Source organism: Populus trichocarpa, chromosome 5, assembly GCF_000002775.5.
Source record: "Populus trichocarpa isolate Nisqually-1 chromosome 5, P.trichocarpa_v4.1, whole genome shotgun sequence".
Taxonomy (NCBI): domain Eukaryota; kingdom Viridiplantae; phylum Streptophyta; class Magnoliopsida; order Malpighiales; family Salicaceae; genus Populus; species Populus trichocarpa.
The window spans coordinates 1,630,737-1,657,314 of NC_037289.2; the positions used below are offsets into that span (position 1 = coordinate 1,630,737).

General features: G+C 33.9%; 3 protein-coding genes across 4 annotated transcripts; 1 reads left to right on the forward strand and 2 right to left on the reverse strand.

The window, feature by feature from the left end:
* The first annotated feature begins 6,378 nt into the window (after nucleotides 1-6,378).
* Nucleotides 6,379-8,970, forward strand: LOC18098676 (40S ribosomal protein S21-2). 2 transcript variants are annotated; one of them, XM_024600485.2, is made up of 4 exons: nucleotides 6,379-6,523; nucleotides 6,603-6,703; nucleotides 6,799-6,931; nucleotides 8,714-8,970. In XM_024600485.2, exons 2-4 carry the CDS (start codon nucleotides 6,654-6,656, stop codon nucleotides 8,777-8,779), a joined length of 249 nt encoding a protein of 82 aa, XP_024456253.1. In that variant the 5' UTR covers nucleotides 6,379-6,523; nucleotides 6,603-6,653; the 3' UTR covers nucleotides 8,780-8,970. The 2 variants fall into 2 exon arrangements, with proteins under 2 accessions (XP_024456253.1, XP_006382488.2); XM_006382426.3 differs by having other exon boundaries at nucleotides 6,436-6,523; nucleotides 6,636-6,703.
* A 5,485-nt stretch (nucleotides 8,971-14,455) lies between these two features.
* Nucleotides 14,456-16,338, reverse strand: LOC18098677 (heavy metal-associated isoprenylated plant protein 36). Its single transcript, XM_006382427.3, has 3 exons — nucleotides 16,095-16,338; nucleotides 15,934-16,009; nucleotides 14,456-15,580 (listed from the first exon to the last, which is right to left on the reverse strand). Exons 1-3 carry the CDS (start codon nucleotides 16,161-16,163, stop codon nucleotides 14,805-14,807), a joined length of 921 nt encoding a protein of 306 aa, XP_006382489.2. The 5' UTR covers nucleotides 16,164-16,338; the 3' UTR covers nucleotides 14,456-14,804.
* Nucleotides 16,339-19,145: 2,807 nt separating this feature from the next.
* Nucleotides 19,146-25,002, reverse strand: LOC18098678 (respiratory burst oxidase homolog protein B). The gene is made up of 13 exons (XM_024600395.2): nucleotides 24,603-25,002; nucleotides 23,691-24,244; nucleotides 23,270-23,429; nucleotides 22,560-22,608; nucleotides 22,357-22,470; nucleotides 21,717-22,145; nucleotides 21,240-21,626; nucleotides 21,023-21,118; nucleotides 20,565-20,680; nucleotides 20,360-20,462; nucleotides 20,157-20,230; nucleotides 19,550-20,064; nucleotides 19,146-19,410 (listed from the first exon to the last, which is right to left on the reverse strand). The coding sequence occupies exons 2-13, from the start codon at nucleotides 24,196-24,198 to the stop codon at nucleotides 19,301-19,303; spliced, it is 2,661 nt and encodes an 886-aa protein (XP_024456163.1). The 5' UTR covers nucleotides 24,199-24,244; nucleotides 24,603-25,002; the 3' UTR covers nucleotides 19,146-19,300.
* Nucleotides 25,003-26,578: the final 1,576 nt, after the last annotated feature.

Here is a 26,578-nt window from a genome sequence, read left to right on the forward strand (position 1 = left end):
CACTTATCGTTTCTTCAAGCTCGTTCAAGAATCTTAACCGAAACACGTTTTCTCTTTCCCACATGGTCCAGTTCCATTTTAACTTACATCAAGTATCCGTTAACGTTACTTAAAGCGCGTTTTTCCTTCCCAGCAATCAACATAACGTCAACTAACACTTGTTTAATGGATTTTTCTTCTTGGACACTTCTGTTTTAGTAATTGTTTGGAATAATGATAAATGTTAATTTTTAAAGTATTTTTGTTTCAAAAAATATATTAAAATAATATAAATTTTTTTTTAACATTAAAGCATCAAAACAATCTACAAGCACACACAAAAAATTAAAAAAAAAATTAAATTTTTTTAGAAACACAATTCGTGTATTCGTATTTAAATTTTTTAGATAGTTATCTTATTTGACAACGATCAATATTACACATTCATTAATTCTATTAAGTGCAAATGATTCCCGTTTCAAACATATCAATCTAATTAATAAAAAAAACAACATATTGTATTGTTATTGATAATATATTTACGAGATGAATAAATTTTTATATTTTTAAAACTAAAAAATTAAAGTGACATGTTTTTTATATTCTTAAACATACACGTTATTTATATCATGAGACAACAACCAAATATATTCTAAATAATTTTTATTTGTTAATTTAAAAAATTATAAGCATAACTAAAACAATAAGAGTTAAATTCACTTGTCATTTGAATATTATACACAATTTAATATATTGTTTTAGTTGTTTTAAATCAAATTTGTGGCAAGTGGTCAGCGTGCAAGGCAAATCTAAGGTTGTGAATTTAAGTTTTAGGGGGTGTATACACCATTTTCTCTAAAACAAACACAAGTGATCTGTCATCTTTGTTTGTTTTTCCCAAAAAAAAAAAAGAATGGACAACATGTTATCCACCCCTTATAAAAAAAAAAAACATAAGCCAAACACGCAGGTCTCCCTTAAGGTTACTGGCCTGGCTCTTTCGAACAAGCCCAGGTGAACGCGACAAAACTTTTTTTTCTTGATTTGTTTTTCTATTTTCATTATCTAGCATGAAGTTTTTATTTAATTTTATTATTCAGTATTAGATTAATGGTAGATTAATTTTTGGATTTTTTATCGTAAAAAAAAGAAATTAACTCCGTAGGTTTCATAACTCGGGTCACAAGTTTGATAGATAGACTAAATATTAATCAAAGAGTCAAGCCAAGATCTTTTAACCCTTTTGTTTACATGTTTTGTTTTTTTTTTCTCCAATTCCTTCATTTAATGTGAGTTTTTTTATTTATTCTTATCACTCGATGTTTGGTTGATGGCAAATTAATTTTTATATTTTCCATCGTATAATGAAAAAATAATAATTAAACCAAATGGAGTCCATAACTCGAGTCACGAGGTTGACAAACTATCTAAATATCAATCAAAGAGCTAGATATGATTTTTTTTAAGCTTTGACTGTTATACCAAGTTAAATAACATTCCAAAAAGTTTTAATGATATAAATGTATTTTTTTATGTTCTAAGAAATTTGTGTCCAAAATGCGAATAAAATAGTTCTTTTCTGTATAGAAAAATATGAAGAAATAAATGCATGTGCTTAAGAGAATATTAGATTGCCAAGCCATTTCCCATCACCATAAAGAATTTGTGCTAGCAATTCTACAGGCAAAAGGGCCGCTGAAATGGGAAAATCAAAGGGAAAGAGAGACTTCACCATCCGCCAAACAACATTCAAAATGAACAACGGCTAGAAGAATTTTTCTTAAACGGCGTAACCAACAGGGTAAGCGCCGAAGTGACGGGAACGAAGCCGTTAAATGCGGGGCCCTTTTACAGATCATGATAGACGGTGTTTGCGCGTCCCAGAACTAACCTTTCCAATGCCAGCTGTCTCTTATCAACCTTTTCTCTCTATATATTTTTATTTTATTTTACATATATATAATTCTTTTTTTAGAAATAAAAAATCTTCCTTTTCTTTTTCATCGTCTTGTTTTCTTTGTTTTTTTTTACTCGTGCTAATCAAAATCAGAAGAAAATATTTTTAACCGGGTCGGCTATATCTAATTTATTATTAATTATTAGTGAAAAAAATTGCTAGATCATTGTAAAATTTGATATGTACAGTGATAATTATTTCGTAAGAAATTAATTGCTCTGTAAATTTTACCAAGTGTCAAGTGTCATATTATATATATATTAATTTTATATTTTTTCTCCAAATCTTTTCTCCAACATCAAAATTTATTGATTTGATGTCCCTCTCGTATATAACAAAACCTCTTATTTTTCCAATTCAAGATAAAGTTTACCTAATATACAAACTATATTTTAAAAACACTATAAATATTTTTTTAATTTTTTTTTATAAAAAGTAATACTATTTTAAAATTAATTCATATTAATCTAATGACCCACGAGTTGACACAATAGCCTAGTGATCTGGGTATTTCATCGAGTTAGACTTTGGATTGAGGGTGACGGCTATGTTTTTACTGTGCATATGAACAGTGGAGAAGTGCCGAAGATATTCATGAAGAACTCATCTTGTGTTAGGTTCCAAGTTGCAGTGATTGAGAACTTGATGCATTGCATAGAAATGAAAACTATTTAACTTCTCTGGATCTGTGAAAGATTAAAAAACCAGGTTGTAAGGTTCTTGAATTGAAGCTTCACATCACAGTTGCAACACCTCAAGATCTGTTTCCAAAACTCACAAGTGCGTGTATATTATTATGGAGAGTCCAGAAAAGCTACGTTGCAAAGAACATGAACAAGCAGTCTAATACAGCAATAACTGTGCCCACCTCCCTGTGAATCTTCTTCTGTCTATCAAAAGAAAGAGATGTCTCAGGGGGGACACTCCTTTCAATCACTTGTGCTCAGATTTTATGCACGCCTCATGCCCAAGTCATTTATAGCATAATCCTCTTATAGCACAAGCTTGATATCACATTACCAATGGCACTACTGTCAAATCATGTCAATCCAAGCTCAAGTGCACTCTAATTGTTGTCAATCTACCCCAAGAAATGAAAGTTAAAAATAGTTAACATAGTGAGCAAATCTTCTCCTGTTCTAAGCTCAAAAGATCAAATCAAGGGCAATATTAATCGCTGCAAGATAACTCCATTTAAAATGAATGCTCAGATTTGCTTCATGAACATGATAAACCGAGGGGCCATCTAATTAATGCACTGTGATGGATGATGAACCATGTGAGTTCTTGAACCATCCACCAATCCCATATGCCAGAGTAGTACCTTTGGAGGTTGGCACCTTCCAATCCAAATGTCCTTTCAGACATCGTGTCCCAGAAATATCATTTAAACTAGAGGTTGTATAGCTAAGAGGACATTAATGGAAGCCAACATATACTTTCAAGGTTGGATCGATCCAATAACTGTGCAGTTAGAAAGTCGGTGTCCAAAGAATAATACGGAGGAGCGGGATGGTGGTTTTATGCATAGTTAGAACTGAGTCAATCCAAGCTTCAATTTAAAAAACAAACCACTAATACGATGTTGTTTTGATTAAAAAAAATAAGATCAGGTATTTCCACTGATCTAGCCTGTACCAAGCCTCGAGTCGGCGGGTCATCAAATGTCAGTTCAAAGTAAAGAAACTGACATTTAGTAAAACTATGAAGATAAGCAAATTTATAGAACTTATGGACACTTACAACAGAAGAAAAGTATTGGGACGAGGAAATCCTTTGCTATTGTTCTTCACAGTATGGTGGTGTTGACTGAATACACATTTCGTTTCCATCATCATCATCCTCACCTTCTTCCATCTAGTTACTAGGATGGCATTGTGAAAAGACATGGCCATTAGTTTCTGACCTCTCTAAGAGCAGAAGATTGAAAAATTTTAAGTTAATAGCAGAGGGATATCTTCATAAGATTAGCCCGACAGAAGACTACTAACAACCTTGGGCTTCTTCTGGATCTTTTTCCCTAGGATGGCATCTAAAGTATCGAGTCAAGGAATTGCAGTTCAAATCATCAATTAGATAGCAGAATTAACGCAAAAGACCTATTACAGACATTAATTATAGCAGTAATTAGTATTTAAGTGAGTATGTTAGAGGCTGAACCATGCATCTGCACTCTATCCAGCTCTCAATGTAGCCTGTGGCCTGTAAGACTTGGGACATGTTCTCGCTAAACATACGTAAGAGAAAGATGTAAGGTCCCATCGCTAGCAATTCAAGAAACGAGAGCTCTAAGAATCACCAGACCAGAAAAGGTAACAAACTGAAACAAACAGTAACAGTTAGCATACAGACAAGGATCCACAGCAACATTTTCTCCAGCAGACGTGTCTTTCGATATTCGCATTGTGCTGATCCTTTGGATTCCGCTCTGTTCATTAGCATTGAAATCTCTTTCTGCTTGTCTTGCTTCAGCTCCACTACCACTTCTTGCTGCACTTCCTGTGTGAAGTCAAACGATGTAAGATTTTCAGGCGCATATATAAGGTTACAATTAAACTTTGAACAATTACCCGAAAGTTTAGACCAAATTCTGGTGTGATCAGATGGTTGTTCAGAAACATTCACTCTACATTGTTGTCCTCGAGTCGAGACCCTGTCCCATCTCTAGCCTTACCATGCGTCGAGGTAGCTAGATGCGGAGGTTCTGATGGATTTCCTTCACGGAGCTGTGATACGAGCCTGTTTACCAACACACGGTTTTTCCATGAACTGCATCTCATTTTAGATGATCGTACGCAATACTGAATCCCTAATGGTATGAACTAAAAAACAAGTATTGCTGATGCAATGTGCAAATTTGACGCGGCTGAAGCTAAGGAGAATAAGAATCAAAGAACAAGGAAGACTGTACCTTCATTAAACAGGACCAGGAACAAGTATTCGTCAACTGGAGCATATGACACAAATGCTATGAAAACTCGAACCAGGACCTCTACACCTTCAGTTCCTACACACCAAATGTCACATCCACAGAGTCTCCATTGTGAGTATACTGGGCAAATTCTTCAGCTGGTTCTATCCACAGCCGAGTGTGCATTGAAGAACATTGTCTGCAGTTGAAATTTGAAGCATGAATGTCCTGTTTGAAATAGGTCAAGGATCAAAAATAAAAAAAATGAAAAAAATCACTAGTACTCACCCTCATTGGTCTATATAACTTCTCAGGTCAACTGTTTTTCCTCCTGTTTCACTACCAGTATCAGAAGCCATGGAAGTAGGTTCTGTTGCAATGACAGTGATCACATGTAGCCATGACTGAAAATTAGCGAACAGCCCGTTAAGATCACGGGTTCTCACAACTAAGCTGCATGGATGTCTCTTCCTGTCAAGAGATAGAAGCTGGGCGTCGGGCTCAATATTGCCAGTAACATGTAGCAATCATATCTCTTACTCCTATCACTGAAAATCTCCAAGGCACCTAATACAATTCAATGAACATATAGTATATACATTGTTCCATCATCGCTACATTACCTTCATTTCTTTCAGAATTCACATCATGACTAGACATCGAGTCATCACACCAACTCACTATAAGCTTCACTTGGAATCAACTCATCAAGTCCTTATTGGACACTAAAAACCTTCTTATGGAGGGTGTTGACAGAAAGTTTAGCCACTGGTTCAGATTGTAGACTTCAATCCAGGTTGCAAACTGTGTGGTGGTGTAACAGAGATTCACATGCATCTTTTTTCAGCTTGTCCTAAAGCTGGAGGAGGTAGTGTGGCTTGAAGCACCATTGCATGGTTATTTATCATTCAAAGCTTCAATTTCCCTCGATTTTTCTTCGTTCGTGAGGAAAATTCTCAAAGAATAATGAGAGTTTACTCAAATCCATGGGCAAAATTATCGTAAAATTAGCATTAACTTATATCTCAATCATACATAAAGGGAAAATTACCGCACACTTTCTATGAGCTTCCTATTTCCAAAAAAAAATTAAAAAACAAATTAAGGAGTTTATTGATATTGTACCCCAAAAAAAGAAGAAGCATATTTTAAAAAATATCTAAAATAAATATGTAGAAGCGAGAACGTCATAAATATTACATACATTACATAGATGAATATAGTTATTAAATATGATTTGAAATTTAATTTCATATAAAATTCAAATAATGAATTAATCAGATTAATTGTATTTATTTTATATTTTTTTTAAATAAAATTCATCATTTTAGATAAAAATTTTAAAAATTCATTAAAATTTACTTAATCTAATCAATTAAATCCATTCAAATTTGACCAAATCAATTTCTTACTGGTTGAAAAACAATCCCGGTAGGAGCAGGGTCCGGGACTCCGGGTTGAGAGGTCTTTGTGTCAACCAGCCGGGTTCGATATTTTATGCAAACAAAAGGCCATGAGAAACGGCAACGTCTTAAGTCAAGACTCTAGAGGGGTATTTCCGTCCATATATCCCCATACCAATATTCTAGGGTTTTGCAGGCATATATAAAAACCGCCAGGCAAGCCATCATCTCCTCCTCAGCTTACCGTAGCAGTTGCAGCCTCTCCTCTTCCTGGTACTCTCTCCCTCCCTTTTCTCTTTCAATAACTGCGAAGCGCACAAATTTTCTTAACAAGGGTTGTTTGTAAAATCAGGTGATTAAGAGCTTTAACTATATTTTTGGGTAGCAAAACAAGACAGTCAAGATGCAGAACGAGGAGGGACAGAACATGGATCTTTACATCCCCAGGAAATGGTATGTTAACTTCCTTTATATTTCTCGTCTTGGGTTAGTTTTGTTCAGATTAAGAATCTCAGTTAAGGTTTTGTTGTGTACTTGTGTTCTTGCAGCTCTGCCACCAACAGGCTTATTACCTCTAAGGACCATGCGTCTGTTCAGATTAACATTGGTCACTTGGATGCTAGTGGTCATTACACTGGCCAGTTCACCACTTTTGCTCTCTGTGGTTTCGTTCGTGCCCAGGTATTTCTGTCTTACTTGCTCTCAGAATTAGAACTCAGTTGTTTTGTCTTGTGATTTTTTATGTGTTCTGTGATAAAATGTAGGTTGTTTATTATCTGCTATCGTTGTTGTTGATAGCATAGTTTCAAGTTAATAGCTGCTAGTAAGTGTGGTTGTGTAGTTTTTGGTTTAGTATTTGTCGACAAGGGTTCCAATTGATGGAGAGTGGTTTCGTTTTGACCTATGTAGATGGGATTTTAGTTCTGTTAGGACATGTATTCTTGTCATGGAATTCATTGGTCACTGATAGTCTGATGCCTTTATGATGTAATAGCTTACAAGTTCTTTGCTGGATTGTCTCATGTTTGGTTTATTAATTTATCTCCAAATGTTTATATCCTTGCTGTTATTAGATTTATCTTTCCAATTATATTTATCTACTTGATGTATTTCAGGGTTTTTTGGTTTGTTAAATATTTTTTTTATTTTACTTTTGTTGAGCGGGAATTTTTTGTTTCCTATGCTTTGCCCAATGATGCACAATACAAACTGTGTTGAACGGTTGCAAATGGACTATTCATTGCTGGCCTTCACTCACCACCACCTCCGCCTCCACTATTCATCTACTCCACCACACATTCACACATTGTGGTGGTGTGTGAAGGCCTTTGATGAATCCTGTTTGCGATAAATCGTGTATGATTTTCAGAAGCTATGAGATCTGAGGGCATTCTAACACTTATTTCATTTTTTAAAAATAAACTATGTATATTATATGGAAGTGTTATTGCAGCTAATCTTTTTTCACAATCATCCTTGGTGCTATTGGATTGTGAAACCTTTTATACCTATGCAGAATTTAGGATACATATTACTGTCATGGATTTTTTGGGTTAAAATCTAGTTTAGGGAAGGGTTAATGATCCCTGTTAGAGGCTCTGTTTAGGAAGACTTTATGCTGTATGTTATGAAAATGCTGAATCCTTTTTGGTTGTGTCTCACATGCTGTTTCCTTCACTTTTTCTCTAATAGCTTAACATTTCACACTTTGTCATTCTCTTACTGTTCTCACTTTTGAACAGTATAATTTGTTCATTGTTGCTACATTATTTTTATGTATGCGGTAATATTTATCAATCTATTTTGAAAATAGTTTTAGTGTTCTAGTATATTCTAGTAAACAAAATTTGATTTTATGTTTTTTTGGCCGGGATCCTGTTTTATTATTCTTTGCTTGGCCCAAGGATGCACAACATAAACCATGTTGAATAGTTGCTAATGGGCTGTTCATTTCTAGCATGCACTCACTACCACTTTCACTGCTGCCTCCACCACCTCCTCCCTTTCACACAGATTGATATGTTTTGGCGGTGTGAAGGCTTTTGATGAGTGCCTTCAGTAATAAATTGCGAATGAATTTCACAAGCTATGAGATCCGAGGGCTTTTAAACATTTATTATATATAATGAACTATATTTAGGATACTGAGTTATGCTGGAAAAACTTGATATGCAGGCATTTGTGTTACACCGTCCGAATCAGATGGCTAGATTTTTCATCATTCAAATAGGAATTGCTAAAATCAGCTTCTTTTCACATTAGAATGATAGAGATCTATATTGGATAGAAAGGCTTGTTTTGGCTTGGTTCTTGGTGAATGTGTTACCCTTTTGGATGCATTTCATTCATTCACTACTTAGTTCCTTTTTGATATACTGCTGTGTTCCTTAGCTCTTTCTACGCGTTTAAGATATTTCACTGCCTCCGTGCCCATCTCACATGTGATTTTATTCATATTTCCAGGGTGATGCCGACAGTGCCGTGGACAGGCTTTGGCAAAAGAAGAAGACTGAACTCCGCCAGCAGTAACTGCGTTAGAGAATACTATTTTTTTGTCTTAAACATTGTTAGTGCAAGAGGAGTGGTGTGATAACAGTGACAACTGCTCTCATTTTCGTGAAACCATGTTTAATTTAGTTCTCTGCCTGAACAAGTTTATCTTTTAGCTTGATTATATTTTGAACTCTTCCTAGATCCAAGATTTTAATTTTTGGTTGCCATCAAGTTTTTTGCTAGTTTGAACGTCTTGAACTCCGAGGGAGGTGGGGTTATCTCAATCGCAACTAAGGCCTTGTTTGCTACTGCCTTTAATTTAGACATACCTTTTATTTTCAAATGGAGGTCAAATTATTAAGGTTCAGTGTTAGATTTTATTCTTGAATTCTCGAGGTAGTGTCAAAATAAGGTTTGAAACACTAATTCTCGAGGTAGTGTTAAATAATCTAGTATTTATTTGTAACTATATTCTCGAGGTAGTTCTCAAATTCAATTGTTAAGATCTACGATCAAAAGCTGTTATTTGAAGTTTTTTACAAATAAAAACGATTAAAAATTAAGAAACTTGATTTTTTTTACAAATAAAAATAATTAGAAATGTAGAAAAAGCGAGTTCTGAATGTCGCTGAACAATTTTCTTCTTTTGAATTATGGCGGTTCAGTTTTTGTTTTTTCTATTTTTAATTATGAAAAAGTCAATTATTTAAAAAAAGGTGTTTATAAAATTTGGAACTTTATTTTACCATAATTGAAATAATTTAAGCATAAAGCATATCATTAAATAATATGATAATGATGAATTAGAATTTATCATGGATTTTCGAAAACTTGGAATTAGTGGCCCTTAACCCATAGGATTTTTAAAATATTTTTTATTTAAAAATATATTAAAATAATATATATTTTTAAATATTTTAAAAAACATCTATTATTATTTTAAAATCAAAAAAGATTTTTGTTTGAGAATGTAATAATGATATTTTTATATTAAAATAATATTTTTTATTTTATAAAAATAATTGTTGATATAAAAAAACATTTTAAAGTAAAAAAGTAAAGAATTTTCATATCTTTTAAAGAACATTTTTAAAATGTAAAAAGAAGCAATTAATAGCTGCGTTTTGATCACTTGTGCTTTGACATGTCTCTTTTGTTTGTGTTTTCTTGTCAAGTTCTTGTAGATGCATAATTTCCCTGCATTGATTGACTGGTTGTTCCCAGAAAAGCCATAATTACTCTACTGGTGGGGCTGACTGCAGTCTTGGCTTGACTGCTCCTTTCCACAATCATCCTCTGTTCTCAGTTTTATGGACCCTTTTCATCTGCTACCATCTCTTTTCTTCCTCGAGTTAGGTTCTGCCCTCTTATAAATGTAAGAGGCAAGGAAGTTATTGCTGCTCTGCAAATAAGTTTCAAACTTTTTTAGTATTTTAGAATGTTGTAAATTCTGTTTTTAGATGTATTTTATTAAAAAAAAGGTATAAAATTGATAATTTTTAAGTGTTTTTTTTTTAATAATTTTAATGTTGATTTTAAAAATTAAAAAAAAAACTAATTTAATATATTTTCAAGTAAAAAATATTTTAAAAAGTAATTTATATTATAATATAAAAAGAACAAGAGGTTTTGATAAATTGATGGAGAATGATATAAAGCTATTTTTAAGAGTTTTATTTAATAATTAAGTTCTTGGTATAAAATAGTTATTTGAAAATAGTATTACATTTTCTTATGAGTAGTAGTTAGTAGTTTGAATTCTACGAAGTTCATTCTATATAATTAAATTAATAAAATTAAATATAAAATAATGATCCGTGAGTTTGAAGTTTAAAGAAAATCAAGAATAAGGTGGTTGTAAATTCATACACATTTCAAGTTTAAATCCCCTTTACTTGAAGACATTAAATAATTAGGAATTCAAATCTTACTATTTTTATTTTATTTAATAAAATTAATAAAATTAAATATAAGATACAATAAATTTGAACAACTTTCAAGTTTAAAGAAAATTAAGCATGAGCTATTATAAGCATGTATAAATTTTAAATTTAAATAGTTTTTATTTGAAGAAATTTATTAAAAAAATAATATAAAATTATTTTTATAATGGGCTTGACGATGCTTCCGGTAAATGATATTAAAAGTTGAAATTGGTAAATTAAGAAAAAAATTAAGGTGGGTGTTTAGCAACATGCACAGCTTTTTGGAAGGTAATTAGGGCAAATATTAACCACCAGCAATTTTTTAATTGGGTATGTGGCTCAAAACAATTTTGTTTGCAAATTTCAAGAGGGCCTACTCCCCTGCTGCTAATGGGACACCTAGTTCTGTTCTTACTGCCTAACCTCTGGTCTATGCAGCATTTCCAGACATCGTGATTAGAGTTTATTTTTTTTTGGTTTTACGATGATAATTATTTTTAAAATATTTTTTATTTAACAAACACAATCTTAATCATGCCATCACCATCCATAATCATTGCTGATTTGTGATTCTCGTTCAATATTTATTTATTTATTTATTTTATTTAAGCACGTAAGAATTTTGTAAAAAGAAATGTGAGGTTTGATTTGATTTTAATGTTTGCAATCCTAAGGAATAAGAATATGTTCGAGATAATCATCTAGGTGGTGGTTCAGTGATAAAAGCTTGAGAATAAAAGGTTTGTTCTCTTTGTGGTTTCAGGTTCGAGCTCTGTGGTTGCTCATATGATGGCCACTGGAAGCTTATATGGTCGTTAACTTCAGGAGCCGTGAGATTAGTCGAGGTGCACGCAAGCTGGCCCGGACACCCACGTTAAACTAAAAAATAAAAAGGAATATGTTCAAAAGATTTGTTAAGTACGAGGAATTATTTTATTAAATGTATCATGTCTGTATAGAATATCTTTAAAATCGTTTAAAGATAAATCTTAATTAAATTAATATACAAATTAATTTGAAAATATCTTTTTATTTTAGATCTGGCTTTCAAGGAATTGACGCTATGTGCTTCCAAAGTTTCTGGCTACTAAACATGGGCTAGTTCTAGCTTGGAACCAGGGCTACAGAAAGATCATCTCCAATTCAAACTTCATAAATGCCTAGAGATTGATGAAAATTTCATTTTTATTTTAAATGGATATTAAGGAATTTCTTTTAATAAAGTGAGAGGTTCATCATCTTGGTATGTATATTTTGCGTCCTTTTATTTTCACTGCATAAAGAGAATTAATTTAAGTGTTATAAATTTTAGAATTATTAAAAACTTACATCACTTTTAATTTTAGAATTTTTAAAAATTAATTAAAACGTGCATAAATTAACCCAGATATCTACAATTAACAAAAAAAAAACCCAACTTGAACCAATCAAGAATTAGATCAAACTGGTTCAATGCCATCGTCCCACAAATTACTAGATAAAGAATCTGAAAAAAAAAACAAAAAAAAAATTCTATCTAGGTATTGAACCGAACCTAGTTGAACCAGCGAACGGCTAGTTGAACCGGTGAAATCCTGAATTGATACACTGGCGGGTCGGAAGCTCCGATTGAGTAAAATATAATCAGGTGGCTTTCCCAACAAGGGATGAGCTGAAATCTCTGTTGGCCTTGTGTAAGTTGTAAAACTACAGTAGCTTCAAAAACCATTGGTTGGCTTGGACAGGAAGATGGATGAAGGAATCAGGTTCCTGATAAAATGGAAAATGCCCAGTAACTGACGACAGGAATATGCAGATTTCATGTTTGATTGACTGAGCTTAACATGAAATGTACGAATTTCTCGTGGATTAAGATTCTCTCAATGATAAGATGTATTTGTTTTTTAAAAAAATATTAAATTAATATATTTTTATATTAATTTTGATTATCTTTATTAAAGATAAAAAATATATTATTTTAAATTATTTTTTTTATTTTTAAATTGTTTTGATGTATTTATTTTAAAAATAAATTTATTTTTTAAAAAATATTATTTTACTATATTTCAAAACAAAAAAATATTTTAAAAAACAACCATTATCAGTTTACCACTCTTTCAAATGCCTTCTAGATATGTTATTTTTAAGATTCAATTATGCTTTTCAAAATAATAAATTTATTTTTTTAAAATTTGTTTTTTAATGATATTTTTAGATATTTTAATATGCTATTTTAAAAATATTTTTTTAATATTTGTTTTTTTTTAAAAAACCCTTTAAACGTCAATCCCAAACACGACGAATTTTTGTATCCATATCAGTATTCCAAAACAATATTATCTTCTACCTGTCAAATATGTTATCTCCACCTTGGCCCCTTCACAAAAGTCAATCCAAGTTTCCTCCTCTCTGATCAGTAAAGACGACTTCCATTTACTGACATTAATAATGGCTTAATTAAATCTTAAGTTTCTCTCTAGGGTTTTGCAGCAGAAGGTGACCAGGTTCGCCGGCACCACTAACCAAGTAATTTTGTACAGGAAATCGAGCCTTAAAAAAGCTTTAATCTGATAAAATGGACACCTCAATCAAGAATAAGAATAAAACAACAAGATTCTCCTTTGATATCAAGCCTGGAATGTCAAATGACCATCTAGCTAGTGGGAGAGGGAATATAGACTCGAAAGAGAGCTTTCTGGATATTGTATTGGATTTGGAAAGGAAGGGGTGGTTGTTCTTGAGCTGTTTGGAAAGGAAAACTCCGACCAAAGTTGTCGAAAAAGGCGAGGTTTACAGTACAGTATTTTAAGACTTCAAGAGTGGAAATCACACCCTTTAAATAATAATAATAATTATTATTATTTTTAGTTTAACGTGAATGTCCGGGTTAGCTTGCGCGTACCTCGACTAATCCTACGGGCTCTGAAGTTAACGACCATGTAAGCCTCCAGTGGCCATCATATGAGCAACCACAGAGCTCGAACCTGAGATCACAGAGAGAGCAAACCTCTTGATTCCAATCTCTTACCACTAGCCATCACCTAAATAGTTTCCTTTAAATAATTATTATTATAGTGGTAAGTGGTACTCCTACCAAATGTTCATTACTAATCTACTCACGACCATGACTAAGAAACCGTTTCTAATTTTTGTTTTTATTCAACTAGAATGAGATTTTTTTTCTTTTTAGCTATATAGTTTCTGTTTCTTGTACCAGGTTAATTACATTTTAAATATTAATTTTATACAAGTTAAAATAATATATTTTTTACTTCAACAGAGCAAACTTGAGTCGAGAGAGAGAGAGAGAGAGAGAGAGAGAGAGAGAGAGAGAGAGAGAGAGAGAGAGACTAATTTCCAAGTGAAAACGAGCCAGAGACCGAGAGGGCTGCTGCAGGTTCAAGCACACATACACAAATACCAAAGTGATTAGTGTTTTCTTTAAACAGTTGCCTACGAGGATTAGAGTTTAATTACTAATTAGAGGAACTAACACCAAGACCCTAGTCAAGAGCCAATCCTCCCTTCAATGTATCTAGAAAGGAAAACATTGATCTTAATCATGTTATTATAATATAATCCCATCCTATTTATCTTAATTTTATCCAAATCAAGGCCATTGTTTTGTTGCTTTGAACTTATATTTATACATACATAGCAAGATTCTTTTATCCTTTCTATCTTGACGACAATATATAGAAAATTAATTGTTTTTAAATCAAATATATTTTTATCCCTCTCTTCTATCTCATGACACCACGCAACCCATTACATTGCAAATTATATATAATTACACGAGTCACTAAAATAAAAGAATGGGAAAGACAATGGCTTTGACTTAGAAATTGAGGTGGTTCTGCAGCTAGTTGACAAGAGAGGGTTTGCAAGGCTGCTGCTGCATGTATAGAACTCTTCTAAAACCCAGCCTTAAAAGCAGTAAAAAGTACTTAAGGTCAAGGAAGCTCCATGATCGATAACTAAAGATAAACACCCCAAACCCTAATTCACCCCTTATTATCCCCCAATTTTAAAGCTAGAAGAACTTTACCTTTCATATATCTACATGCATTACAAAAATACCTCCCTCCCCTCATAGACTTGCACAGGCAGTATGAGTTAGTTCAATGTGCTGATTGCTACCATTGGTGAAGCCATTGTCACATAATTGAGCATGCATTAGGGTTTTCGTCGCTAAAAATCTCGAATGAACCGGACGGCTGTGGCGGATATGTATCCAAATCGGACGGCGGATGCATACACGCGTAGGAATACGGTGGGGAATAGTATGAGGCACCATAAAAAGTGCTAGGGCATGCGACATTGCTGCTCACAGCGTACACCGTGGGTGCATAGTAAGTTGTTGCTGGGTAGTCATACACATGCTGACGTTGAGGGCTGTGATTGGTAGGGTGTGCGATTTGGACATGAACATTCCCAAGAGTTGGCGATCCAGTGCCTGCTGGCGCACGAACAGAATGTTCAGCCTCATCAACAGGGTTGTTGTTCCCTGCTGTATGCGCCTTCTTTTTCTTCTTCTTCTTCTTCTTCTTCTTACCACCACCAGCACTACCCCCGGCTCCAACCTCACTCTGACCATCAACTTTCTTGTCAGTCACCGGTGACTGGCCACCTCCCAGTGAGGTACCAGTTTGACAACCTTCAGTCTTGCCTTTAACTTCTTTCTCATTTCCACCGTCACTGCCTTCTTCATCGCTGCTTTCTTGGTCACTTTCTTTCTCTTTCCCTTTCTCTTTCTCTTTCTTCTTTCCTTTTCCTTTCTTTTTATCTTTCTGATTGTTATCAGCTTTTTCAGGCCACAACTCTGCATGCTTCCCTGTCTTTTTTATAAGTTTCTTGATTAAAGTATCTGCATCAACATTCCCTATTACCGTGGCCTTTTGTTGCCTTAAATCAACATCTGTGGTGTACACGCCTACAAATACAAATCACGACAGAAATTAGCAACTTCAAAGAAGTTCATAACTAGAATCAAGGGTTTAGTCCTTAAATTAAAATTAAAAACGACAAAGGAAGAGTGAAAATTAACAAGAACCCGGATGGGAAAATTGAGAGACAAATTATAAAACTTTTGTAGCTAAATATTGTGAAAGAAAACAGTTTGTACAAAAAGCTTTGCAGAAAGTTTGAAATTAAACGAAGATAAAAGAAGACTTCGATAAAAAGAAAATGAGGGAATCTTGGAAATCTTGCAAGCATGTAACAAGAAATAAGAGAAAAAATCCAAGGAATCAATGTAAGGTTTTACTGGGTTTACACTCTACATACCATCTATATTATTCAAGATCTTTTTGACCTTCCTCTTGCACTCTTCACAGTGAACTGAGACCTTCAAGACCAATGTCTGAAGAACGAAGGAAAATGAGGTTAAAACTTAAAAACATGGAAAAGACGGCAGTTTTATCGTAGTTTTGGCTTAATTTAGCTACCTTGTACTTGAGAGGTGGCTCTTTGTTTTCTCCTGATCCTCCTTCTTTAGCTTCTGTCCCTGTTGCCATTAGGAGAACTGTGGGCGTCTGTTCTGGATGAGGAAGAGAGAGCGGGGAGGAATTCGAGAAAGGATGGAAGGGCCTAAGAACAATGAAAGTTGCAAACTTGCAAGGACTCGAGGTGAGAGGAAAGGGAGAGATGTAGGGCCTAAAGGTTTATGCTTGGTGAGATGGGAAAAATAGAGATGCTGAGATGTGAATATTGGTACTGCATGAATTTTAGACTAACTTTATGTCATAAATTATTATAAACGATGCCTAATTAATTAAATTCGCATTTGATACCTTTTTTTCCTTTTTTTAGGTGAATATATCAAATTTGGTATTATAAGCACAAAGCTTTATAAAAGATTGGTTCCCAGCTAGCTGCTAACATCAAATTAATGGACTTCATTTGTGATCACAAAGACATCATTTGATGCTTTTGCTTAATGCTTTCTAGCTAGCTGGTTGAGATTTAAGTGCAAATCTTGATTTAAAAACTATGGTAGAGATTAATTATACAACTTTAATATGTATTTTCAACTCTAATTTAGCCGTTAAATCTAGTATAATTCAAATAATTTTTATTTTATTTTTAAATCGAGATAAATATTAAACCGATCATATGACTTGATTAATTTAGTTAATTCCGAGAAAAACATGATTAGATTAACTCTGGAGAATTTTTTTAATTTTTTTTTCTATTCAAAATAATATTATTTCAATTAAAAAAAAAAGCTAAATCAGTTTTTTTTTTAATATTTGATAATTTTTAAGACAATATTTATTCGGTAGGTTTGCAATATGATTTGTTTTAATTATTTGTTTATTATAAGTCTATTGTGATGCGATTTCTTTTCTCATTATTTAAAGTCTTTGATACCTAAATTATTAGACCATGATTTATTTTTTATAAGTGAAACACCCATGAGAGTGTTAATAGTTTGCCTGGGATAATTTTGTTGGACCCTTGCCACCTTACTCTGTTAATAATGCCACGTGACAGCATATATCGGACATGTGACAGGACACATGGCAATTCATAGGGGTAAGTAAAAAAACTGAAAAAACCGAACCGTGAAAAAAACTCGATTAAACCGATTAAAATTTTAAAAAAACTGACCGGTTCGGTTTTATAAGACTGAAATTGGAAAAACCGAAAAAAAAAAAAAGAACCGAGTCAAACCGAAAAAACCGAGCCAAACCGAAAAAAAACTAAGTCAAACCGGTTTGAACTGGTTTTTTCCCCAAAATAACCGAGCCAAACTGAAACCGGTCGGTTTGAACCGGTTTTGGTTTCTTTTTTTAAAAAAGGGTTTTGGTTACTTTTTTTTTAATAAAAACCGAACCGAATCGAAAATGATCACCCCTGGTGATTCATGTATGACAAGATATGATTAAGTCATTATTTGCGAGTGCCGTTTAACTGTACATTTTTAAACTTTTTAAAATTTTAAATTAATATTTTTTAGTATTTTGATGTGTTGATTTAAAAATAAAAATAAAATTATTTTAATATATTTTTAAACTAATATAATCCTAATAATTCAAGTAGTCTGCTAATAAGATATTCAGGTTGGATATTAGTTAATCAATTGGTTCTAGCAATATCATTTATTATCTCTAGCCAAAGAGATTGATAGCTTATACTGGGTACTTGGTAGGCCAAGATGGCTTGTAACTAGTATCTGTAAAAGATTTCTTTTGGTGAAGTGGAATTTTCTATGCTTAAATAAGTATCTTTTTAAAGAAAGAAAATACAGGAATATTCTAAAAAGAAATACTCTAAAAATATATACACAGTAAAGAATAAAGATTGTAAATCTTTGTTATGAAGGACTTATGGTGTATTTATAGCCCATAAATCTTGTTTTCTTGTGAAAAGAAAGATCTGGAGTATAATTTTACTATGATAACATTTAATGATGTATAAATATATCTTAAATCTATATTAATGTTTGATAAAAATATGGTGAGTCCCTGGAAGACTTTTACACACCTAAAAGGTATATGAAGATTAAGGTTCAAAACATAAATATAGTTGAGCCTATGGAGGTTGAGCTCTTCTCCTAGTCTAGATCCTAGGGAGAAGGGTCATCTCTATAGGCGTGCCCCAAATATGATGATTATTTGATTGGACGTGCCTAAAAAAGGATGTAGCCCAAGGGAGGATACGCATTCTCTTGGGCGTGCCTGGGGCTTGGCCTATTGCCAAGCTCAATCGCGTTTATGTCTGGCTAGCGCCACACTCAATGTTCTTGGAGCTTGGCAGCATGTCAGGCAGGCTAATGTCAGATCCAACACGCTTTCACTGGGACGAGCTTGTTTATCTAAAAATTTATACTTCTAAATTTTTTTGATCCAGTATTTTTTTGATAAAAATATACTAATATTAACTTCAACTTCCAACACATGTTACCAGATTCATGGCTGAGCTCTTAAGATGAACTTGGTTGCTCATATACTAAGATGAACTTGGTTGCTCATGTAGTTGGGTTTTCATTAACATTACATCCTTCTAGATTTGGATCTAGGACAAACAATCTGGCATGCTGGCATTAATCCATTGAAGTTTAAACTTCAGGGGAAAAAAACAGAACACACATGATCATCGTTCATTTTTCTTCCTAGTTATAAGAACCAACATGATGTTAATCCGATCCAAGGTCTTTTTCGTAAGTAGAGTGGGTTGACTCGTAGATTAACAGGTCAACACAAACTATTTTTTTTTATAAAGAAACTCCTGAAAATACAGTGTCATTGTTTTCAAAAACAAAAACAACACCATGAAGTAAACAAGGTTCTAAATTAACAGATCACCGTTTTTATGTTGATTAATTGCCCATAAGATAAGGAATTTTTTTTATATATCTTACAATTGCTTGGGACTGGCCGTGCTAGATCAAGGAATTGAGCCACTACGGCAGTAACAAGTAGCTAGAAGTAGAGATTAGAATCATAAACTCCAATATATATATATATATATATATATATATATATATATATATATTTTTGATGAGGACTATAAATGCCAATATACATTTACCAAGCAAGAAATATTCTGACCCGGGGATGACTAGAAAAAAAACCTAAACATGGCACCTTATCATACAAAGAACAAGATTAATATAACATTTCTAAAGAAGAAGATTTTAGAAGATCCCTTAGAAATTCTCTTTATGGAAATCGAATTTGGTTGTAGTTTTCCTGGAGAAATCTTGAGCTAATCTTCTTAGTTCTCCAGTCAATCCAGGTGCTCCACAGTAAAACACTCCTGCAACAAGAACAGGCAACAATTAGCATAGTTCGCTATAATGAAATGCAATGCCTTTTCTTTTGTTAACATAAACTTGGAAGACTTTTCTTTTGTTAACATAAACTTGGAAGATTAGTGTTATGCAGAGGCAATTTACCAACTCTTTGATCAGGATAATTGACAGCTACATGCTTGAACACTTTTCGCCAATTAGGCCTGGCAAAATGTGTCTTAACTCGTGTTTCGGAGACTATATCGACGCCACTTTTAGCATGTTGAAGAGATTGAAGCATGGTGATTAAAGCTGATCGAGCATCGCCTTCTTCGTAAACACTTGTGCAGTAATTATGAAGTTCGATGACTCTATCTTGATCATAATCAGCTACCTCGTTCATTACACCTCTAAACCACTCGAACGAGCCCTGCTCGCGAGTGACCCAATAGAAGTAAGCTCGTTTGGTTGCGAAAGGCTTTCTGTAGTTGCCCTTGATACCACTTTCTACTAACCCCTCTTCCATTTCCTTTTGCTGCTTGATGTTGTTAAGCACATCTTTGACTATGCTTATTAGAGGGGTGGCACCAATGCCAAGTCCAACAAGAAGGAGAACATCGTATTTCTTGTAGTCCTGTGCTGGTGCCCCATAAGGTCCATCAATTAGCAGCCTTGGCAACCTGCTAATGTACAGGATCATTACTATGATACAACTCAAATTCAAATAATTGCTTAAAAAGCAAGTGTCAATGAGAAAGAAATCAGCAATTACCTAGGTTGATTATCGCGTTGTGCCATATCGGCTCTTAGAAGGCCACTTTGGTGTATTGATGCCGGCTGACATACCTACAATTGCACCCCACAAGACAAAACAATGAGAGGAGCAAAATGTTTAGCTGTGTGAAAGGAAATTTTCCAAGAATTGGGGAGTATAAGAGTGATCGAAATTTTGGAGCAGTTCTTGCCGAAGAATACCTTAGAAAAAACAGCTTTGAGTTGCGATGTCCAGTCACCTAAGGTTCGAATATGGATGCTCAAATAATCATCTCCAGGAGCAGAAGTGATTGAAAATGGATGCCTGAAATGCACACCAGCATATATTTTTGCTTCATTATATGTCCACGTTAAAAAAAAATCAAGTGAAAAAACAGAGACGCACTGAAAGAAGATTAATCGTTACCATTGAAATGTAGAAACAGCAGAACAATTTACAAACACATATTGCCCACTGGTGTATCGAAATCCTTGTGGTTTTGACATATGCAGTGCTAGTACATTTCCAGGGTACACTGCAACCTGAATTTTGAAGATAGAAACATGTATGTCAGTTTTGATTCTTAATTAATCACCAAATCCAAAGATTAATTATTTTAAATCAAAGTCATTAAACCCAGTTGGATGGCTTGACTCAGATCAATCCAAAATAATATTTTTTTGAAAAACAAATTAAAATTCAAATAAAAATATGACGGAGTCACACCTGTCACATTAATTAGGTTTTATTAATTTAACTCTCACTTGATTTAATTTAAATTTTAATACAAGCTAGGTCTGATAAACAGGCAATTGAATTAGCGCGCGGAACTCAACTGAATTTAATAACGTGCATAAAATATTAATTATTAAATAAACACGTACCTTTAATATTCGTACGGTTTTATAACCTGATCGAAAAGCACGGGTCAAACGTTCACATGTGTATAATAGAATTGGGACAGCAAGATACATCCATGTCTGTCAAAGGCAATGCAAGATCATTAGACAAAGTTAAGGTGATTAAGTATAATTGTTAGTGTTAATCCAATGATTGAAGTGGCTTAATTACAAATGTTGTATTTGTTTACAAGAAGCTTACCGTTTTCTTGTACCATTTCTTGGAGAGGTAAAGATAGTATCCGTGGATGATGAAGAGGGCGTAGACAATAACAAATAAGTGATGTGAATACCAAAAGGCGTTGAATCCTGTTAGCTTCTTTAGGGTTTTAGGAAGGCTTAGCCTATTCCGGCGGAACCAAGGTTGGGCTAGTGTATAGGCTACGGCCATTAGCACCACCATCACCACTCCGGTCCAACCCTCGGTCCCTTTCACAAACCACCAGTAGTCATCAGGCCGGTCCTTGCCAAAGAATTGCTCCATTGGCTCGTACTCGTCATCGGTGGCATGTAGCAGCCTAGGAAAGTCACATGTAAGATGGGCGCCAGCATGTAGCCCAACACCTATAGCAATTCCTAGAGCAATTACCTGCAAAATGCAAGCCGAATAAATTATACAACTCAGACCTGAATGAACCAAAAAAGTAAAAAATTTCCCATTTTCTTGTACGGATCGTACCTTATGGAAATTGATGTTATCATCAAAGGGAACAGCCATTCCTAACTTGGTCTTGCTTCGAAGCCAAGTAATGGTATTTCTACAAACTGGTAGAAGAATCAATGCCATGTTGAATTTAAGTGTCTCAGCTGCACCTTTAGCTGTGGTGACACAATAGCCCATGACATCGAAAACTGCACGGTGCTTATATTGAACGAATTTCCATGTGAACAGAGCAGCACAGACTGCAAGCCACAGGCCAATGACCCAAATTCTCTTCCAATTGTCCTCGACGAAGTAGGATAGCCCCCGATAACCTCTCTTGATGGGGTTATGATCTTTAGTTGGCACAAGTTTTTGGCTTAGAAGTTGGCTTAAAACGCGACTATCGGTTCCTAGGTTTGTCGATTGGCTTGGAGCTTGGAGAAGGAGCATTTCCAAGTTGTACAGCTGCATGAACACACATAAAATTAGTTTGCTTATAGAATTAGGCCAGGCCATAAAGGGGCTAGAGGGGGTGATCAAGATTGGGCTGCCATCAAATTGAAAGCCCATTGTTAGCCGTTTTGACAAATTAGAGCCCTTAAGAATGGACTGAGGCTGGCTTGGTTGATCAAACTTTCAGACCAAGGAAAGAAACAGAGGAGTTTCGAATATAAACCTCGATGAATCCAAGGTTGTCAGGGTCCAGCTCTTCCATGATTAGAGCTGCATACTCCTCTGCACGTTCTTGAATCTTTGATAACTTGTTAGCAGAAGCACTTAAAGCAATAATCTGCAAGATTCAAATAAAACAAATGTCCAGTCAATGTAATGTTATGATTCTTTTATTTTTGGCATTCCATTTTTCAATATTGATCTCACCTCTTTCACCTCCTCTTCAGTGATCCTACCATCTGCATCTTTGTCCACCCTGCATCAGGCGTATGTTAGGCAAACAACTCGTAATATATTTATAAGATAAGTTGTCGACATCAATATCCTTGATCTTTGCTAAAAATTATTAAGCTAAACAAATAGGAAAGAGTGGTTTCACATGCATGCCCGTGTGCTTAGAATCCCGGTTTTGATTGCTTGCATGATATATATTGTTGATATTTTTTTTCATGGTAAAGTCTCACCTAAGTTTTGTCTAGTTTTACAGGGTTGAAAGTTGACCTCTCATATTATCTGGATTTGACCGGGTTAATATCCGAAACATTTAAAAAAATTTCAAGTTATGCTAAGTTTTAAATTAGTGAATCATTATATTAATTTGTCAAACTAAATTTTAAATTAACGAGTTATCACCCGCTAAACCAATTCAAGTTTAATATCTATAATATCCTCCCTCCATACATAAACACACAAGATCATCATATCGATCTGTCAAATCATATTCTATTAAATTTACCTATGAGGCTAATTCAGGTTTAGTAATTATAATACCCCCCACTCCACACACACAAAATCATTAGATCAACCTGCCAAATCAGGCTCTAAGTCAACAAATTATCAAGTTTACTGGTTAAATCAATAATTTAGTAATTATAAAACACACACATAAAGAGTATAAAATAGTGGGAGGCTCTTACATGTCAAAGAAGGTCTGTAGCCTAGCATCAAATCTCTGATCTGTAATTTGTTGCCAGAATTCATACAATTCAGCCTTGATTATTGAAGGTGTTGTTATGCCTCTCCTCCGAGCTAATGCATCAAACAATTCGCTTGCAAATTCACTTGATTCTTTCATCCCTGATCACATTACCACCATATTTTGTCAGCAGTAAGTCCATATCTATCGAACAATATTTTTTTCTTTTCCATTTTTTTTTAAAAAATAATGAAAGGACGAGCATATAATCACTCTAAAAAACACAAAATTCATGCATTTCAGAACATGAATGTTTCTCCCTTTCATGATTTTAACATGCATAGAAGAAGATTTCATGACATGATCAAAATGTATTATCCTTGATTAAATTATAATAACTCTATCATCTCACCATCACATACCTATACATTGGCCGAATTTTGATTTTGGAAGAGATCCGTTAACAGCCAATTCATGAAACCTTGCTTCAATTTCAGACCAACCTTCACTTCCAACATTTTTGGTCATGAACTTTAGCCCTTTCAGGGCACGAGCAGCTCCAGACTTGCTTCTATCATACTTGTCAAACCTTTTAGAAGATGTCATTCTTTTAAGTTCATGTGAAACCTGCCTTAGCTTAATAGAGAGTTGTGATCCAAGTGAAGGGTGCTTTCTCCCCAACTGGCTAGCAAGATATGCTGTCTCTGAATCACCTCCCTTGATGTTCTGCACAGAAACTGAATCATCGCGAACATCTAGAGTGATTTCAACGTATTCCTCATCTTTGAATCTTGCGCTTTTCTTGCTGCTGTTTTTCTTGGTGGTGGTCACCAATGGACCGCTTAGCGGACCACTGTAACCAATTCTTGTGCTGCTAGTATTGCTTTCTGTCTCTGACAATGAATCTTGTTGGTTTTCTTGAATCTCCATCTCTTTTCTTCTAGAGTTTTGAAACAGTGCTAGCTAGCTTGGCCTCCTGAATTAAGGACCAAATTGAAAACATGTTAGAGTATAGTCATATATATAGGTGAAAAAACTGGGGAGCTAAGTGCAATATTTAGTACAGTTTGACTAGAATAAGATGTTATGTTGGTGGAGAAATTGAAGGGGTATCAATCAAATATTTATCCACCGCTTAGCTTTCTTCCTTTCGTTACAAAACAAATTCTTCAGACCTTAGACACTAAAATCAGTTGAACTATATATATATAACGCCAATCAATCACATCAAGCTAAGTTCTAATTGAACGTTGCCATTTGCCAAGGACGTGACTTGGGATGTAAGACAATGGGATGAAATGATGGAATGCATTTTGAAACATAAAATCTTCTACCTGAAAATGACTCGAAATGGTAAAATCTTTCAACGTTTGATGAGATTGTACAAGGCAAAAGAAGATTGAAGGGAGCGAGGAAGAAGGTAGAGAACATATATTTTTGGAACAAGATTTAGAAATCTGCCGTGAGGATGTAAAGAAGAATGCCTATGATTTATACTCATGTGGGGTGGCTTAATAGCGTGGATGGTTTTGGATGAGGAAGAAAGTCAAAAACATAGAAATCCAGGGGCGCATCTGGGTTGTCTTGAAGTGGTAGTTATTTGTAGTAGTTAGGGTTCATACTTCTTGGATCAATTCTATCTTCGAATATTCAAAAGATCATCCATCACCTACCCAGTTTCGTCAAAGAAGAGACAAGAGAGTCTTCGACATTTAACAAACTTACGGAGAAATATTATAAAGTTTACATTAGTGACAGATCAACCATTGACAGATAACGTGGTAGGGTATATGATTATTGTCAACATAAATATGCTCTTGGTTAATCCATAACAGTGGAGGAAATCATTACCTCATCTAATTTGGTCCTGTTATTAAAACATTTGTATAGCGTGTAGAATTACTCTGCCACTAACGCAAGTTGATATCAAGATCAATTCCTTTTTGAGGCAGCGTCTATCAAAACATGGAATTAATTACATCTTCTAAGGTTACTGTTCTAAATTTAAATCGCAGAGAAAACTTTGTTTTGATAGATTTTGAAGATTAATAATCCATGAAACTAGGCTGGGTTTGGGCATTTTCCTGAAACATGAACAGTAAAATGTACCAGTAAAATCTTTGTTTCCATCAAATTAAAATTATTTATATTTGAATTCTAGAGTTTGGTCAGGCTTTAGGTTTGCTTCCTATAGGTTACCAGTTTGAGTTCTACAAACTTCAGGGCCACTGGAGATTTACATAGTCGTTAACTTCAAAACTCATAGAATTAATCGAGGTATTTGAAAATTAGCCCGGACACTCACATTAATAAAAAAATATATATTTATATTTGGCCATTTAAACTTTTTGTTTAGATTTGATTTTATCTATCTTGCTCACGAGTATGTCAATTAAACATTCCATATTACTTTTTGAACAATAATATTTATGTAGAAAATATTTCCTCTGATCTGTCCATTTTTCTGGGCCTAGTGGTGAATTGATTTATTTATTTTTCGGCAATGTGATGTTTTATATGATGAAGTCATGGTTTAGTGTGCAATGGATCATCAATATCATGTAAAATAATTTCTAGTATGTCTAATGATAGTCTTGAAATGCGGCCAGAGAATAAGCATATGCCATGCAGGTAACTTGTAATACTAAACAAAACTTAATTTCAATATAAAAGGTGGTTGAAATGATAGCCAGAGCATATTAGAGCTGCAATGATAGTTGTAAAGAATAAAAGGTGAACACGAGATTTTATATATATATATTAAAATGATATCGATTTGATAATCGAGTTTTGACTAAATTAAAACTAATTCGATCAATTTAATTAGTTAATTTAAATTTTTGATTGGGTTAGTTGGATTTTTTTTCAAATCAAACTGGTTTAGATCTTAAATCAACTAGGTTTTGAGTCGATATATCGAGCTGATTAGTATTTTATAGTTATAGTTATAATACCTACCTAAGAAATGGAAAAGAATCTTGAAATAAATAAAAAATGACAAGAAAAGATGGGATTTGAAGAGTGGAAGAAATGTTGGAGATAGTCTAAGGTAAGTTAATGGGTTAGTGGGGAGGTAAGAAATAATGAATAAAAATCAACAATCAACACCAAAACCTCAACTTTTGATGTTAATGCGTATGTGGTAATCCCATTTCGTAGATAATGATGATGCTCTCGTGTCTTCGCATTTATGGATCAAATAGAATAATCAACTAATGGATTAGTGCTTAACCTTGTTTAATATGGACTTTCGCCTTTGTGATGCCGACAATGAACACATAAACAGGAAAGAAATTAATATAAATTAAGA